The sequence below is a fragment of the Emydura macquarii genome, unplaced genomic scaffold (assembly GCF_026122565.2).
Source record: "Emydura macquarii macquarii isolate MOO-44397 ecotype Brisbane River unplaced genomic scaffold, CSIRO-AGI_Emac_v2 contig_1146, whole genome shotgun sequence".
NCBI classification, from domain to species: domain Eukaryota; kingdom Metazoa; phylum Chordata; order Testudines; family Chelidae; genus Emydura; species Emydura macquarii.
Genome location: NW_027131283.1, coordinates 8212979 through 8231775, shown reverse-complemented (window position 1 = coordinate 8231775; position 18797 = coordinate 8212979). Strand labels below are relative to the sequence as shown.

Here is an 18797-nt window from a genome sequence, read left to right as displayed (position 1 = left end):
AACCTAGCTGCATACATCCAAATGGATAATTTTCCTTCTTTTTCCCCACTCTCATCAACTTGTCTCAAGTCAGACAGGTTAAGACTAACTCCTCTAATTACTCCCATTTTTATGGGAGAGCAGAAAGTGCTGACTTCTACCCCCATGTGAGGAGTTGATGGAGGGAGGATTTGTTTGTTTGGTTTTTTGTTACCTAGGGGGAATTGAACCTCTTAAAATCATCCTTATTGGCCCCAGGCCTGGGCTAATCCTAGGAGGACTTAGCCATTTGAAGCACAGGGTTACTCTTATATGGACAGGTTGGAAGTTTGTGGAAATAGGAATGCAATAGGAACTCACATCTCACACCCATACCACAGTTATATTAAAACTCAGCTTAGTATCAGATAGGACAGCCAGCATCATTATAATGGTACAACAGTGATTATAGCCACTTCCTTTTTTTGTTTGCTTCTCCTTGAGTTCTTAGGCACTGGGACACTCAAGTTTAAAATGAGTTAACATACATTTCCTTACCTCCCATTCTCACCTCCTACTCAATGACTGTCATTAGCCCCCAAGTACCCGGCTTTCATCCACCTCCCCCATTGTTCTCTATGCACTTGTATGTTTCCTATTTACTGTATCATTCTACCTCTGCATCTGACGAAGTGAGCTGAGTTTCACGAAAGCTTATGCCTACAAAAATTAAATTTGTTAGTCTTTAAAGTGTCACAGAACTCTCGTTGTTTTTGTTGTATACAGACTAACACAGCTACCCCTCTGGAACATTTCCTTACCTGTTACTTATACCCTGGGTTATTAAAACACATTCAAAATATCACTTATTTTTCCACCTCTTTTCTTTCTGTATCTTACTCAGTTTGGAAAATGAAAAAAACTAGCCAGTTTCACTTCCATTTCTAGTTGGCATCCTTTATTGATTCTAATGCACCACCACAATGCTTCCAGGGAATGGCTTAAATAAAAAAAGTGCTTTCATTTAAATTAAAACTTTAGTGAAGACACTTTTATTAATGCTAATTTTTGTAACCATTTCCTCTCAAAACAGGTCGGGCCAAACTGCCTGATGAGAGTCCCTTTAATCTACGGACTACATTTGTCAAAAGAGTGAACAGAGGTGAATGTCCAGAGAAAGACTGAACCAGCTGTGATGGAATGTTAATGCCTTCCCCCCCTCATCAACTGTAGAGCTATTGCCTGAGGGAACAGCCCTGTTACATGTAGGGCACTACTCAAAATTAAAGCTTTACTTAAGACTACTTGTATGTGATCTGAAATGCTGTTAAAAATTGATTTATGATCCAAGTTCAACAGAATACATGTATATGAGGCTCACAAATTTTAAACATAATGTTATTAACTCAGAGTTTTTACCTGCCAGGACCTGAGGTAAAGGTACTGTCTCTCCAAGAGTTCAGGAGATCACTTTCTTTAAGACTCTTTTGCAGGGAAAATACCCAGATCTTAGGTCTTGGCAGCTAAGTGAAGAACTGAATTTTTGTTTAAAAAATTGCAAATAAATATAGTAGGTCTTCACTTAGCCTCTTAATGATCTGGAGTCCTAAGCAGGTTCTTGGCTTTTTTAGACACTTTAATTCACTTTTTAAAAATCTTACACTTTAAAAGTTTGAGTCTTGTTTGGTTCTAGCCTCATCCATTTACCTGTATTTCAAAGGTGTGATTTTTCTTCTGTTCCAGCCTTAAGGGTTTAATTCCTCCTTTCATATGGTTGGCAGATACAATCTATTCTTTTCCTATGAAGGCAATGGAAGGAAGCTAAGACACAAGAAGGGCCTTGAAAATGAAAACTAGTAGTTTGTTTGGCATAATAGAGAAAGGGGAACCAATGTAGTGATGCAAAGAGGGCTGACATAGTCAAAGTGACAAGCTAGGGAAATGATCTTTGCAGCAGCATCTGGAATGGGTATAGCTAAGGCAAGCCCTCATTTGTCAAGGCCAGAGAAAAGGACACTGTTGGTAACTAAGGCTATGTCCACATTACAAATTACTTTGGTATAATTTACATCGCACAGGCGTGTGAATAATCTTCACCCCTGAGTGATGTAAATTATACCGACCTAAGCACTAGTGTACATAGTATTATGTCGGTGAGAGGAAGTCATGGAAGCCAAGGGAGAATAAGATATCAAAAGAGCATGGTCAATGGCATCAAAGACAGCTGACAGGTTGAGGTGAATGAAGATGGAATATTGGTTCTGAGTTTAGATGCTTTAGTGAGGCATTTCACTGAAGTGCAAGGGGTAGAAGTCATATTGGAGAGGGTCCAGGAGGGATTTGGAGAGAAAGTCCAGACACCTATTACGGACAGTGCATTTCGTGAGGCAACAGATAAGAGGAAGATGGGATGTCAGTTGGAGAGAAAAGTGGGGTCAAAGGTGGGATGATTTAAGATGGGAGAGACTAAAGCATGCTTGTATTATGAGGAGAGAGAACTGGGGAAGAGTAAGAGGTGAAGGAGATGAGGGGATGAGAGTCACTGCAATAGAGATCAGCAAATGTGATGGAGTCAGTGAAGATGCTGGAGGATAAGAGCAGACAAACTTCTGTATCAGTGACAGGGAAAAATGAGTTGTATCAGGGAAAAGGAAGGTGAGTAAAGGGTGAAGGTCTTGTTGCATTTTTTCAATTTTTCTCTGAAGAAGCTGATGAAGAAGCTAGAATAGAGAGAAAAGTGGAAGCAAGAGAAGTTGGGGAGTGTTTGAAAACGGAATCAAAGGTGAAAAAAGACAGCTAGGACTTCAGATGGGTAATAAATTATGGTGAAGTTGGAGTTGCTTAGGAAGATGACAGAAGTGAAGGATGGGGAAAATGTGACAAATGGGAAATATTGAAGTATTATTTTGACCAAAGATTAAAACTATGTAGTGGTTTTATTTTTATTAACACTTCTGAAATATGTAATTTTATTTATTATATTGGTTAACATTGGATTAATACCTGTCATTGGGCAAGATAGCATCCTAGATAGATGTTGATTCCCCCTCCCGCCCCTCTCAAATGCAGGAGGGGGGTGTTACCAGGTGTGACTAAAATGAGAGGTCAGTTCTCAAAATTTAAAATTATTAAAGTGAAGCTAGAGAAAATCTTAGCTAACTTTAAAACTTTTTTTAATGGTGGTAATGTTGAAAGGTAAATGGAAATCTTTCCAATGTATTTAGCAAATGTACCAGCTCAAGATCAGACTTTACGGATTTTCATCTATTGTCTCTGCAAATAAATCCCTGCTTAGGACAGCATCCTCCATTCTCTAGAGAAACTTGCATGGGAAAAGGGGAGAAAGTGGGCTATCAGACAATTTTGATTCACAAAGTACTTGGAGCTATGGGAAAAGAAAGGTTGACTGACCTACCTTTTTAAAAAAAAGAATGATCACTTCAGAATAATTATGGTCACTCTTTGCAACTTCAGATAAAAGCTTTTTGTTATGACTTTTATGGCCCTTTATGATTATCCCTGCCCTACTCTTCAGATGTATCATCTTACTGTGCTGTTGACCCACATCTACACATCCCTTGCTGCCCAGTATGACGACTACGGCTGTATCCATCTTAGTTTTCTCAAGGGGAGCAGGACTACACTCACTTTAAACACACAAGACAAGAAAGAACCAACATGCTATTAACAAAATACCATGTACTCTTTTAATCAGGTTTTAAGGCAGGCATCATTGTGTATCCCTCTGAATCAACTCATTTCTTTCTCAAGATATCTGATAAACAACTACCACCCACTGCAACCTACATGGCTTTTGCTTTCCTTGTTCCACTTCCTGTTCCCCTCTATGTGTCTCAAGCCCCTTGGTGGGGCAGGGCCTTTTTTATTATTCCCAGGCTGAAAGCTCTGCCCTGTCCCTTAAAGAGGTAGTACCCTTTTCCCGCTGCACTCTTTTATATCCTGCCTTTGTACTGTCAACAAGGTCAACCTCTATCATCAACAAAAACTCCCCATCAAATCAACAAAGCTACCACCTTATCCTCAACTCACCTCTGCCATGACACCTGCCAAACACTGACAGCTAGCTAAGGTTGGCTAGGCAGGTGGTAAACTCAGACTATTGGCTAATATGCAAAACATGATTTACTTTTCCCTTGTCATCCCAGAAACATCACATTTGTTCAATGAATCTACTTGTTGCTGCTTATTACAAACAGACTGTAAGTTCACTAGGCAGGGACTGTTTTTCTGATTACTTGCTTGTACCGCATGTAGCAAGATGTGGCCCTGAAGCTTGATGTAGGCTTTTTGGTGCTTTTGTAATGTCAAGGAATCCTAAGCAATGTGAAAACATAAGTTCTTAGCCTGGCAAATATCAGAAAGTCCTAAACATACTAGGACTACAAAGGAGTCCTCAGACAAACATCATGAAGACTAAACATTAAAGTTTTAGAGACTAAATTACTTTGAGCTCTCAAATATTTTAAATACTTTATTAATTTCTGAAAATGTTGTTCTGCTTATTTTGAAGCTTTTCCCCTTTTGGAGTCCTCAATGACTCAGTGTTTGGGGCTGTGGTAAGTAAAATAAATTTGTCTTAATTGGAACCTCTAAATTGAATTTTGGATTGCAGTTAGTGTTTGGATTCAAATCCTGTAATCTGAACCTTGTCCTTACTGAATTGATTCTCAGTTAAAAATAAAAACAAAGGGGGACTTTAAAAAAAAATTGGTTGTATATGGTCATATAGCATTAATCTTCTGAGAACCGCTTGTGACATGGTGGTGGTACCCAGATTCAGCCTGAAACCGTGTAAATCTAACCCTATTCTGAACTCTTCAAACCATCCCTAGTTTCAGCCTGATATGACAAATCTACAGCAAATATCAATTTCAAAATAGAAATGGCAATTGAGAGTATGTTTACCCTATGGGTAGAGCCTTGCAAATCTACAGCTATCCACTTTATATCTACAACTATCCACATCTGCGGACCATGTTTGCAGATCCTGGATCAATGTGGATACAAATTTTGTAATCGTTCAGGGCTCTACCTATGGAGCCTGTATCAGTATAGTTATGCCAGCATAGGCCTGTAGTGTAGACACAGCTTATGGCAGTTGCTCTCAAACTTTCCTGACTACTGTACCCCTTTCAGGGGTCTGATTTGTCTTGCATACCCCCAAGTTTCACCTCATTTCAAAACCACTTGTTTACAAAATCAGACATAAAAATACAAAAAGGGTCACAGCACACTGTTACTGAAAAATTGCTTGCTTTCTCATTTTTACCATATAACTATAAAATAAAACAATTGGACTATAAATATTGTACTTACATTTCAGTCTATTATATAAAGCAGTATAAACAAGTCATTGTATGAAATTTTAGTTTGTATTGACTTTGCTAGTGTTTTTTATGTAGCCTGTTGTAAAACGAGGCAAATATCTAGATGAGTTGATATACCCCTTGGAAGACCTCTGTGCATACATGTACCCCTGGTTGAGAACCTGACCTATAAGAACTATGTTGTTGTTGTTGTTCTAGGACCACCTCCCTGACCAACTCTGGCTATTTCAACCCATGCCATCTTCTGCCTACTTAGCTGTGCCTACCGTGGGCGGGGGTTTGTAAGCACAGCTATATCTGTCAGGAATGTAGTTTTTTCACACCTCTGATTGAGGTAGCTATGCCAACACAAGTTAAAGGTAGATCAAGCCTAGGAGACAAAGGTATAATCCTTCTTCTTGATAGTCATGCTTAACTCATTTATGACTGGATGTTTCCTCTTGCAACATAATAGCCTCCTGGGGATGTTGTCAGGGCCTCCCATTCCCACAGCCATGAAAGCTCTGCCAATAGGTTCACATTTGTGTAAGGAGCCCTGGGCAGGCCTTTTGTTATGCAACAGTGGGCCTTCCCAGAACCCAATAGGGCCATGGTAGGGCAGTAGTGCAATGTCAGGGCGCAAGGCAGGGTTCAGGGGACACCTACAGATCTCTTGCCCGCTTGGTCCGGCAGGAAGAAACCAAAGCATTACCTGCTGCTGCTGCTGCTGCTGCTGCCCCCACCTTACACGGGGTGGGGGGGCGGGGCAAATATGTGGGGGTGGGGAGTGCACAGGGACAGGGACAGGGACAGGGAGGGGCTGCGTTCTCCGCCTGTTCCGGGGACAGGGGGAACCCCAGCTCCACCCCTTCCCCGGCCAATCTGAGGCGTGACCTGCTCCCTTCAAGCAACGCCCACCCTGCGGCGAGGCCCGAGGCCGGGCCGTGCTCTGCAACGCGACACTCAAGAGCAACACCCCCGCCCAGGCCGCGCCGAGTCCGACCACAGACACTCAGCTCCAGACGGCTCCCCTCCGCCCCAGCACCAGCAGCTCGTGCCAGGGCCGGTGATTGACGAGCGAGCCAGCCACTCCCACCTACGCCCGTGGCTAAGTCAGCGAAGGGGCGGGATTAGCCTTGGCCAATCGGGAAGAGCGGTGAGGGGGAGGGCGGGGCCACCGCTTGAGTGGCAGCTCACGAGATAAACAAGATCCAGCACCAGAGTCCTTCCCCTCCCCCATAGCCACAGCTGGAGGGCTCAGGCCGCAGCTGCGGCGCAGGTATAGAGAACGGTCTCCCCGGGAGCCTTCTCCTGCCCCGTGCAGCCGCTACTCCCGCCCCCGCGGCCGGTAATGTGAAGAGTCAGCAACTTCCCAGCGCCGGCTGAAACGCTCAGCAGCCCAGGGCGCGCAGCGCGCAGGCGCGACAGGGGGGGGGCGAGTGTTGCGTGGCCTGCTGGGAGTTGTAGTTCGCGCGCCGCGGCCTTCCGCTGGGGCCTTCAGACCCGGGCCGCCAGCTGCACTACTAGTCCCAGAATGCCCCGCGCCACGCTGCGAGCCGCCCCAGTTGAAGCGGGTGGCGGCGGAGTGGATCCCAAAAAAAAAAAAAAATCCAAAACAAGGAAATGGTGCAGGGAGGGGGTTCCCGGCGCTGGGGGCGCCGCTGATACCGCCGCGTCCCCCTCCCCCCTCCCCCATGGGTGAACGACATGGACTATGAGTTCAAATCCAAGCTGGCGGCCGAGCGCGAGCGGGTGGAGGATCTGTTCGAGTACGAGGGCTGCAAAGTGGGGAGAGGCACCTACGGGCACGTCTACAAAGCGCGGCGCAAGGACGGGTAAGGGGGGGGTGTCGGGCGGGGCGGGGGGCTCCTGGCTCGCCCCCGAGTCTCCCCTGCTCGGCTGGGGGCGGCAGTGGTGCCGCCGCCGCCGCGGCTCCCTCTCTCCCTGCAGCTGCGCGCTGAGGGGGTGTCCCCGGTCGCCATCGGGGGCTGGCGCCGGGCGAGGCTGGTTGTCTGTGGCCCCCGGGGGCGGGGGGTGACGGTGACAACGGGGGCGGGCGGCGCTGGCTGCCGCGCCCCCTGCCAGTGGGAATGTCAGAAACTTCGCCCCCGCCCGCACTCCGGGGAGGGGGCGGAGCGCGGCTGGGGGGGCGGGGGGCGGTGTAGGGCGAGTCCTTGGGGGCGAAGCGGGTTGTGAAGGTGGGGGGCGGCTGTGTTTGGGGGGGAGAGGGGAGAGCCTGGGTTGAAAGTGGGGCTGGCGGGGGGGGGGGGCAGCAGAAGGTAGGGAAGGGGACAGCCCGAGGCTGAAAGTGGGGGGTGTGAGGGGTGGGCAGTATCAGGGAGGTTGGGGACTGGAGAGCCCTGCTGTGAAGGTTGCCGGGCGAGGGGTAGAGGCTTGAAACTGGACTGTGTGGCAGCTGTGGTGGTAAAGTGTGTGTGTGTGTGTGTGTCTCAGTGGCCTTTTTTCTTTGCAAAAGATGGGCACTAGCAATTTTCCTCCCCACACTCCACCCCTGTAACTGCACTGTTTCATTTGAAGTCATGAGTGATGGTGAGGCAAAGGGAGAAATAGCCTAAAGACACTAACTTTTAAAAAAGTTGTGTAAACATTATTGTACCAAAATAGAAAATTCAGCTTTCAAAAAATGTATTTACAAAACATAACTTTGGGTGGTGGTGGTGGTGAGGAGATGCACAACTCCACAAGCTGATACAGGGCCTGAGTGTTAGTTTTGTCTTTTTTGTTAAAATAAACAACCAACCTCCTCCCACACAAATAACCAATGTCAGGAGTATTCTGGGTATATTGATGCTAGCCCAGTTTGTTCTTTATGGACTGAGTGGAGGTTTCAGTCAAGCGTGGCTTCAAATATCTTCTTTTGGTTTTGAATACACTTTTCATCATCATCCCAGAGTTGCTAATGCTGTGAAATTTGTTAGCTGCTCAGTGATGGTGGTTAGTGTTCCTTTATGCATTTTGTGATACAGTAAATAGGACAGTCTAGTAGAAGTTGAGTAAGGTCATGCTAAAAAGTCAGGTTTGATTGTTGTGCTAGTGAGCTACTTTGGTTTCTCTACTATGAGTGTGAGGTTTTTAAGTATGGAGAAGCCCTTAGGAGTATTGTGTTCTATGTGTGAAGCTTTGGCACCTCCAGAGTTAATCAGTAATTATTTTTAAAAGCCTGACTTGCTGTGAGTACTTCTACTTTTCTAGTCTTTACTGTGTAGAACTGTGCTGTAGTTTTTAATAAGTCTGGTAATTGTGAGACGTGTATGACTTCATACAAGCTGATAGCTAGGCTCTGAATAAGATGTGTTGCTGTCCTGCCTATAATGCTGCACAGATGGGATGGTACTGCCCTAGCTAGTTGTTACTATTGCTTGCTTGTCTCATTTCGTTGTATTGCAGTTCTGTGATTAAAATCTCTAAGGTTTTTAAAAAATCATATGTTGATCCGCACGTTAGAATTATTATATTCTCCGGTGAATATACATGCTATTTAAACACCTCTCATTCAAGTCAACTTGTCAAGTCAGACTTATAGGAACATAGGATAGTGCCTGTTCAGTTGTTTTTTTTTTTAACAGAACTACAGTATTACATACTCTTTATGGGTGTGTGGGTGTGGGTGTGTGTGTGTTTGTGTGTTTGTGTTGAGGGCAGTCTAGGTTGTGTGTGGAAGGGTGCATTTATAGAACTGCTTTATACATATTCAGTTTTTAAATATACTTGTAAGTTCTTATCTTTCCACAGATGACTAAATCTACGTAGACTTCCATCAGTATAGTCAAGTGGAGTTTTGGAAAAGCAACAGGATGTTAAAAATACAAACTGATTATCATTTAAATTCCATTATCACGATACAAAGGAATGATAGAACACCGAGTTCTGTCCAGTGCAGTGCTGTGCAGGGCAATCAGTGTTTGGTTCAGTTTTAACACATTCTTCTGATCTCCTGGTAGAGGTAAAGAGCCTATTAGAGTAACCTAAATTTGCAAGACACACTAAATTGTTAGGATATAATACTGATGCTAATAGTTGAGAGAGAGAGAACTGAGAGTCAGGAAATCTGATTCCAGCTCTGAAGCTCGCTGCTGTGTAGCCTTCAGCATAAAGTCTAATTCTCTTCAAAAAGAGCATGTAAAGGAGTTCCAAGTACTACAGCTGACTTGAGCTCCCCTGATAATTTTGGTGATTTTATAATTACATTTTCCTTTTTTATGGCTCTTATCCTTGTTACCGTGTGAAAGGTTTTTGGAAACAATAAGAAATAATAGTTAAACTGACTACTCTGTGCTCTGAAACACAAGTAAACTAAAAAAAAAATCTTTGTTGTAGTAATCATTGGAGTTACTTGTAAGAATTGGTTTAAAAAAACCCCAAAACCCTGAACTATAATTTTTCTGTCTTAAACTTAAAACTTGAATGTGTCCCTTCAGTTTTTCCATTTATAATATGGGGATATTGCTTATCTCTACTTTAAATGAGTGTTGGAAGGATTAGTTAGTTAATGATGGAAAAGCATTATAAGGGACTTGTAGCTAGAACCATTATAATTTTTAAAAATATTGGCAGAAAATAAAATGAGACTGAAGATGGAAAAAAGGTAGCTAATACATCTGTGTGAGAAATAATCCAAAAAACACAGTGAACAGTAGGAAAAGGACGTGGAAAGAAGTGATGATGAAAAGGACTTAAAGGTGGTAGTGGACAGTAAATGGAATATAAGCTAGCAGTGTAATATGGCAAAAATGCCAATATGGTTTCTGGCCCGCATAGTCAGAAGCTTCACTTTATGGAGCATGGGGGTAATTGTCATCCCTTTCTGTATGGCACTAGTGAGACCACAACAGGAATCTATTGTACATTTTTGAGGTACCTCAGTACTAGAGATGTCACCAGATAAGAAGTAATTTGAAGAGCAACCAAAATGATTAAGGGGCTGAAATGATTGACTTACTTCTGGACAAAGCTAACAAATGTCTTCATAGAACATGCTCACTGCAACTAGATGCAGAGAGTCCTTGTCTGGCCACAGAAGGTGGGGGTCTCTTTAAGGAGCTACTCAAAGTAATTGTGAGGAGGGGGAAGGGAGAACTCATTTGAACAAAGTGGGGAGGTGGGAAAGGAAGTGGCAGGCCCAGGTATGGGGAAACACTAGCCATACATGTGTCTGGGGTGGAGGTGGTATTTATATCAGACAGGTGCCTGTACTCATTACGGAAGAGACGGTTGGAGGGCAAACAGGAATTGGAAGAGGTTTTTGTGGGAGGTATCTCCTTAGGAAACTGGGGAAAGGAGGCATGAGACTCCCAACATCTAGTTGTGACATTCCCCAAGGTACAATCTGAACTGATGAACAGTTGTGTCCCCTCAGTTATCCAACCTGGGGTGCCTTTTACATTGCTTCTCTGTGAGAACAATCACTCCTGGTCTGCTCTCCCACAGCTTCCTGCATGTAAGTTACTCCCAGCTATACTTCAAGAGTGCCAGCCCCTCTTGAATTACACTGCAGAGCACCACCATCAAATTCCCAGTCCCAGATTTCCCCCAGAAATGTGTCTTATATAGCCCAGCCATCTTCTGGACAATACAAGCTTCTATAAAGTTGGTCATTTATTTAATAGAAAAAGATATGCACAAATCCTGTTGTCTCAAATGGAATTTCCCAAACACTTCAGACCAAGCGTACTGGTTTAGATAAAAACAATTAAGCAAGTTTATTAACTTCAGAAAGCTAAATTAAGTGATTACAAGTAATCAGGTGTAAAAGATAGAATTGGTTACAAAGAAATAAAAGGTAAAATCTAACTAACACCTAACTTAACAAGCTAAGGGCATTCAAAGCAAAAAATCTCTCATCACATGTTCTAGCATGTTCTTACTGGCTGAATTTCTTTCTGCCAGGATCCCTCCACAGTCCAATGATGCTTCGTTTGTCCTTTAAGTGTTGTCAATGCTGTGAGTAGAGATGAAGGGAGAGGTGATTTGGGGTGTCTGTTCCCTCTCTTTCCCCTCCTTTGAGAATCCTCTCCAGCTGAAGTTCAGGAGACAGAAGGTCTGGGGGGATGGGAATCTCCAGCTGTTTCTTTGCCAAAACATAGATTTCTCATTCACATCCTTTTTCCTGCCAAAGACTGGCCATTTAACCTTAGTTTATTTGATTTTGTTTGATTTGTTTGATTTTGTTGACCTTGGCAGAGGCCTTTTGAGGAACTGGTTTGTGCCTGCTTTTCTAAAGTTGGAACATGGCTCAGTAATTTTATACAGTAGACTCTAATAACTTTACAATAACAGTGTTGCCACACATTTTACCAGGACAAAAATGATCAGCAATTGAGCTTTCAAATGATACGTTAGGAAGCATACGTTGTACAAAGTTTATCATAGTCTTGTAAAAAAGATGAACCTAGGGATACAGACTGTCACACTGGTACAGTGGGGAGACAACTCATCTTTCTCCTAGTCTCTTCCCTTAAGCCTCCGACAAAGGGAGCATGGCAGGATTCTAGCAATAGCTGCTGGGGCCAGGTTGGAAAGAGAGAGGACTGACAGCAGTCCTCCCAAATAAGTGTAAATGCTGAAGGAAATAAGGATGACTTGCATGGTATGATTTACTGCCAGGTATTCCCATATAAATTAAGTGAATAAAGATGCATCCTAATTAAACCACATCATTGTGTCTAGTCTTTCTTTCTGCATGGCCAGGATGATAGTTTCTGGCATCAGTTTTTATACAAGGATCCTTAGTGATGGAAGAGAGAACTTTACCAGTATTGGAAACAGAAACTCAGTAGTGATGCTTATTTGGGGTACATCGAACACCATGGTATTTGAGGCTCTTTGGTAGAGGATGTGTTCTCTAGCAGCTCTCACAGATTGCTCTTCAGAATTACAAAGGCCACTGAAACAATCTTGTACAAAATAAATTTCCATTTGCATGCTGCTTGTATTTGTTTTACTATCACAAGAGGCTGAACGCATTCAATACTTCCTAGCTTTGCAAACATTCCACACACAGTTTGTCACTTCATGTTTCATGAAGTTTATAAACCAAATTTTTGCAACAGTAAAATGTTATATGGCCGGTAAGCTGTTCCATAAAGTGCTTGTAAAAGTGGCTGCATTATTCTGATCTTGATGATATATTTGGACATGAAGGGAGATTCTAGACATGGCATTTACTGCATTTGACTTCAGCATTTGGTGGCATGTCTAGTGACCTCATCAATTTCCTTGAGAAGTTAAGCTTTAATAGAAAAAATCAGGGCTAAAATCAAACAATGACAATGGGCTCATTTTTAAAGTTCTAGAGCACCTGCTAAGCCTCGCCATTTACTTCAGTAGGATTTGTGTAGTCCTCAGCACCTTTAGAAAAACCATGTCCCTAATTAGATGCCTAGTACTGTATTTGCATAAAGTTAAGCCAAAATTTTCCAAAGGTAGGTGCCGAAGTCTTAGTCTGTGAAGGCAACCATCTTTATATTACCTGATGCAGTGCATTCTTTCAAAGTCTGCACAAAGACTGAACTGATAGCTCAGAAAGATGGTACAGAGGTGGTAATAAATCTGATCAGTACAGTTTAAATGTCAATATTAACTTTCATTTTCCAATCACAGTAATGGAAATGTCCAGTAACTGGGGTTTTGGTTAGAGCTTGGCTGTGACACTACCACTTTCTTCCAGTTTTCAACCCTTAATGAGTCCTTTTCTCCACAAAAAGATCTCTTCCCAAATGCTTATTAATTTGTGCTGCAGCTGAGAAACCCAGTTTAAAATGGCTTGTTCACATTTGTCCAACAAGAAACACTATATGTGGAGAACACTTCCTAACCACATCTACAAAAGTGTGACTAGTCTTGCGTTGATTGGTTTTTTTTGTTTTTTGCTTCAATTTCCTTGTTAAGTTCCTTACAATGTCTTGATGAGACTGAGAGCCACAGTCAGGGCCTCCACCTTGGGGGGGAAAGGGGTACTCTTTACCAGGGCCCGGCCCAGGCTGCGACCCCCATGGATATGTGTGTGGAAGGGGGCCCATGTTACAAGTTCGTACTGGGCCTGAAAAAAATATTCTTGGGCCCTGGTCACAGTGGTGTGCTTAACTTGTGAGCTTCATAAATCTGGCTTCCCTCACTACAGGGGAGAAAAGAATCTGGATCTCTGGTTTCATCATATGACTGAAAAGATTTTTCTTTTACACTTCAAGAAAGAGCAGTCTGTAGCCTCTGTGTCAGTGTAGGCAAATAGTGCTCCTATTTCTTTCATGTAGTTTGTCTGCCTTGCTGCTTTGGTTTGACCAGACAACCTCATCTCCTAGAAAGATAATATTGTTAATCCTTGGGCCAATCAGGACAACAGGAGAAGCAATGGGATTCACAAATCAAATACAGTGTCCATACCATTTTTAGTTTTGTAGTAGAAGTAGCAACTACAAAAGCTGAAACTGATGCTGAGGATTTCAAGTAAATGTAATCTTTTTAATCATGGTCAGTTCTTTATGTAAACCTTTATGTAAGCCCAGTGCCTTGAACTAGCTTGCTCTCTCCTAAGCTGTGGTGATGTTGCATGTTCTGAATTACTTTGCTTGGTTGTTCATTAACTGCCTTTGGACAACTCTTAGCAAAGATAAAAACAAAATCGCTATCAAACAGTAATTACTACTTACATAATATTTTTACTCCAGAGGTCTCAAAGTACTCTACAAAGGTGGGTAAATAAATTATCCCCATGATATGGGTGCAGAGTGATTGTGTCTTGCCAAGGCGGATTGATTTAAACTACCAAGTGGAAAGCCTTGATTTAAATAATTGGTTTTGATCAACTTTTCCATTTGTATACTTCAGGTATTTTCTTAAAAAAGGTGCATTATTATTGGTTGGCATAACCATAAAACATATTGATTTACAACTAAATAGAGCCTTTACACTAAAGTTGGTATATCTTTTTTTCTGCCTAGGCGAGTACACTAACTATATTAATTCTTTAAGCAATTGTGTAGCTTAATATTTTCAGATTAATTGTACATTTTTAGTGTGTTACAAAATGGTGAATTATATATTGCTTATTTACTAGATAATTAACTTTTTGCTCATGATTTGTCAAGCTGCTTTAGGACAGAAACTAGAATTTGATTAAATACACTGCAGCATTTATTTTTATTCAAATGTTTTAACATGCTTTTCCATAGTTTGTATTAAATTCAGATTTCATTTTAAACAGGTTTATTTAAAAAGAAAGACTTATTGTAATTTAAATTATCAAAACATCCAATTTAAAGAAAAATCCAATTATTTTTATTTTTTCAGAAAAAAAAGTTCATTGTTTTTTATCCACCCAGTGACTCGTCCAAGGTCATACCATAAGTTATCAGAAGAGCTAGGATGAAACTCAGACTGCACAATTCACCCACTTATGTACTATTCACTGCCTTGTGCTGCTTCAAAAGGCTGTCTTGCCTTCTGACACGTTGAATGTGCAATGCTATGTACTTTACCATAGTAAAATTTCCTGTGTTGCTGCACATAGTATATTAGTTAACTTTACATTTGTGTAAGTCTGTTTGTTTAAATCACCCTGTGTAACTTGTCTGAAAAAGTAAGTACATTCCCCTCAGCTCTCATGTAATGTGATATGACAACCAACACAAGATTGGTTCAGCTATATTACCATCTAATTCCCTTCGAAGATCAGGCCACAATAGTATTTGATATATTGAGATTTGTATTGTAAGGCACAAGTGTTTGTGTTTGGGTGAAATACTAAAATAAGATTCTCCTCCTCCCTCCATTTATGCATGAGAAAATTTGGAGAGGCTGAATGGGGGTGGAGCTGTAGTTGAAGGAGTCTGGTTTATTTTAGTGCCCAGAAGGTTTAGGCATATGCAGTGAGTTATATGGGCCCATGGTGCCCATGCTCCACCATCATTGAGGATGATGGGCCCAGCTCCACCAATATTTCTGTTTGGGGGGAGGGGCAGGCAGCTGCATAGCGTCTAATGGCATTCAGCCGTGGAGGTGCAGAGCACAGTGGTCCCCAGTGCGGCCCAGCCATTCTGCACCTCTCTCCCCCGCCCCGGCCCCCCCTCCCCCCGACACACTCAGTGGCTGGCCAGGAGCCCCTCCGGCCCCAGTCCCAAGCATTTTGTGATATACTTACTGAAGAGCGAGAAGGGAGGCTCTCAAGGAATTGATAAGTTACCAGCCTATAGCACAGAAAGGATAATAGAGTTGGCCAGTTATGTTAGAGAAGGGAGAAAGAAAAGTGTTTGGGAGGAAAAATGTGTTCACTTTTGCTTTAAGTTTTGAATCTGTGATAGCTGGATATCAAGGAAAGGTGTTGCAGAAGCAAGATTGAACTGGAGGTGGTCAGGAGCTGAATAGTTTTTCTATAACCTCTCCTCTATTTCCACACTCCTTTGCTCCCTCAATTATAACTTAAAAATGTAGTACAACACAAACATTGAATGGGAAAATGTTTTTTCTTTACATTGTAAATTTTGCTTTCTGCTTCCCAAAGATGTATCCTCTCTTGACCTTGCTAGCTGGCATTCAGGAATTGAAACAAAACCAGCATTTTTTTTTTAATATCTCAGGTTTCACCTTGGATGAAACAAAGTAGTAATTGACCTTAAAAAGTTTTTTGTTTCAACAGTGATGTATTTGACTGAAAGAATGCTGAATCTACTTCAGGACAATTGTTTTCACAAAAGAATCAGCGAACAGAAGGGGGGTAATGTGGACACCAACAGCAGATTGAATTACTGTGGTGACTGTAGATTGACCTAATTTAAGCCAACCTAATTTTGCAGCGTAGACAAGTCCTAAACCATCCTTATAAACTTACTTCCAGTTTTATCCCTACCTCTGATAGGTTAAAAGGGTCTGTTAATTGGCAATCTAATACATTTTAAATTTTTTTTAGTAATTTTAGGTAATGCACTGACTGGATCCTCAGTCCCTATCTCAACTCTTGTGGTTTTAAGATGTCGTCTTATTTTTTTTTTTTTAAACTTCTCTCATATTGGTTTGTGAAATATCTCACAGGCAAATGGTGAAGTTGAATATCTACAAAGTGCTGCTAAATGCAAAGTAAACAAATTGAAAACTGAAGAACTATTTAAGAAGATTAGAGAAAGAAACAAACTTTGTATTTCTAAAAATAACGGAAAAATTTCTAAGGTAAGGTCTACACTACAGACATATTTGTATAACTACATTGCTCAGGCGTGTGGAAAAATCCATGTCCCTGAGCAATGTATTTATGCCAATCTAAACTCCCAGTGTAGACAACACTATGTTGATGGGAGAGCTTCTCCCATTGACATAGCTACTACCATCTGTTAGGGAGATGGATTAACTATGCTAACGGGAGAAGTTCTGCTGTCTGTGTAGTAGTGTCTTCACTGAAGCGCTACAGTGGCGAAGTTGCGCTGCTGCATTGCTGTACGTGAAGGCAAGTCCTCAATATGACTTCTAAGTTGGCCATATCCCAGGGGAATGGGTCAAGCATGAGGGTGAGGATAAACTAGGTGTATTCTCTGGCTGGTTTGTACTTCTGTGGCAATGCAAGATGGCTATAAATCCACTTAACTGTCTGTGCTCTCTGACTGCTTTGCACTGCTCCATAGTGGTGCATAGCACTCAGAGTGCAACAATGATTCTGATACTAAAAATTTAGTTGGAAAAAATATTAAGGTTAAGGCTGTGTATCTTCAAATCATAAGTTGTGTGTGGTAGCACTCTTTACATTTCTTGTTTAGTGTTCACGTGTGAAATATTTATCTTTAAAGAAACAAGGAAATTCCGAAAAGTATATTTAAGGTGATGTTAAAGTTGAGAATACTTATCAATAATTTAGGATAAAAATATTACAGGGCTGTGGTAATTATCTTCATAACAACCATTATAAATCCAGAAATTCAGAACTAAGGTTACACTTAAAAGATATCCAGATGTGTAAAGGTATGGAAATGCACAGTTAAGGAACTCAAGCAACCTTTTAACTCTGCCCCGTAGGGAAACCATGGGAGAAAATGTTATGTTTTTAAAAATCTGTTTATTCCAATATGGGACAACAAGCAGTTATGATTCAGTTGCATAATTTGGGATAATTACAACATAGTTTCTAATATTTTATCCTAAATTAGTAATAACTTAACCTTAATTCCATCTTAATGTAGTTTTTCATTTGGGCATTTAGAAATGAAGGTAAAAGTATTTTAAATAGTGTACTGCACATATATAGATTGGTAGACTTTTGATAGTGCATGATAGCATGATGCTTCAGTTGCATAAATCCAATGATAATGTCTAATTGTAGCATGCTTAGTTATCTACCTTAGTGTGATTTCTCTCTTCCTCGCATTCTCCCTTTTCATGCTGCTCTGACAGATTGCATAGGCTGACAGACAGATACAAGCAAAGTGGAGTTCTGAAAGTGGATCCAAAGCTCCTCATCTTGAAATACAGATACACTAAGATCTATTATAAAAGTGTGTCAGTGTAAAAGATGAGGAACTGCTTAGTTCCAAGTACTTTGTTCTAAACATTAGCATCCAAAATACCAGCTTTAAAAAGAACAATGCAGGTGCATTTCCTAAAATAGTACTCTTTGCTTAACAGTATCTTGTGGAGGCAGGGAACAAAGAGCTCAGATCAGCTTACATGTTCTGTGTGCAATAATTTGGCTTCCATGGTGAATAATCGGAATACTGCACAGCACAGCGTTGATATGATTTTAGTGTTCTGTTGTCCCGAATGCTAGTGTAATGGGGCTAAAAATATTACCCTGGGTGTTGGTATTTAGCATATATCACTTACTCTGAATGAGTAGTTCATGTAAATGAAATAGTTTTAGCTAATATTGGAGACTAATAATGGCATGCTACTGTGTGTGAAGACTTCTGTTAACTGTGTGTAAGATGGACTTCAGTTCAAACCAGTGAATTATTTTTTTACCTGTTCAGTTGGCTGTGCCATGCAGTGCAAACTGAACATACTGCGTTGCAAAAGACCTTGGCATGACTTTCTTCAATCAAAGCTCTTATTTTTCAGAAAGAATGAAGGAAATTTACAGCTCTGGCTGAGTTCTTTCTTGTGGTCTGATAGCAGGCTGCTGTCTTGGAACCAAGCTTAGGCATCTTGCGTGCTTCATGCCTCCTGGTTCTGAACAGCATCTGAGTCCAGACTACGAGACAGGCACACTCCTGCCTAGGATCCCTTCTTAGGATGTGGGGCCCAGTTGATCCAGGCCACAAGACCAGTGCCTAGTTGCTGAAGACCCCAGGTCTCCCAATATCGTAAGCATGTTCCCCCTGACCCTCATGAGTACTCTGGTTTATGATTTAACTCATCAGACTACTTAAAGCAAGGAACATACAAACTTTGCAAAGGAACTTCTTAATTCTGCACACTTTATTAATATAAATGTACAAGAGTTAGTTTCCTCTTCCCTCTTTCAGGCTCTTAGCACAGATAGTTATTACAGCTAATAAGTCATTAGCAAGTCAATAA

At 41.7% G+C, this 18797-nt stretch overlaps 1 protein-coding gene across 2 annotated transcripts in view; it reads left to right on the top strand.

The window, feature by feature from the left end:
* The first annotated feature begins 6306 nt into the window (after positions 1-6306).
* CDK19 (cyclin dependent kinase 19) overlaps positions 6307-18797 on the top strand; it is a 173150-nt gene continuing 160659 nt past the window's right edge. For both annotated transcript variants that reach the window (XM_067546596.1, XM_067546595.1), the window contains exon 1: positions 6307-7120. In XM_067546596.1, coding sequence (XP_067402697.1) covers positions 6993-7120 — 128 coding nt within the window. In that variant the 5' untranslated portion in view covers positions 6307-6992. The remainder of the gene's footprint in view (positions 7121-18797) is intronic.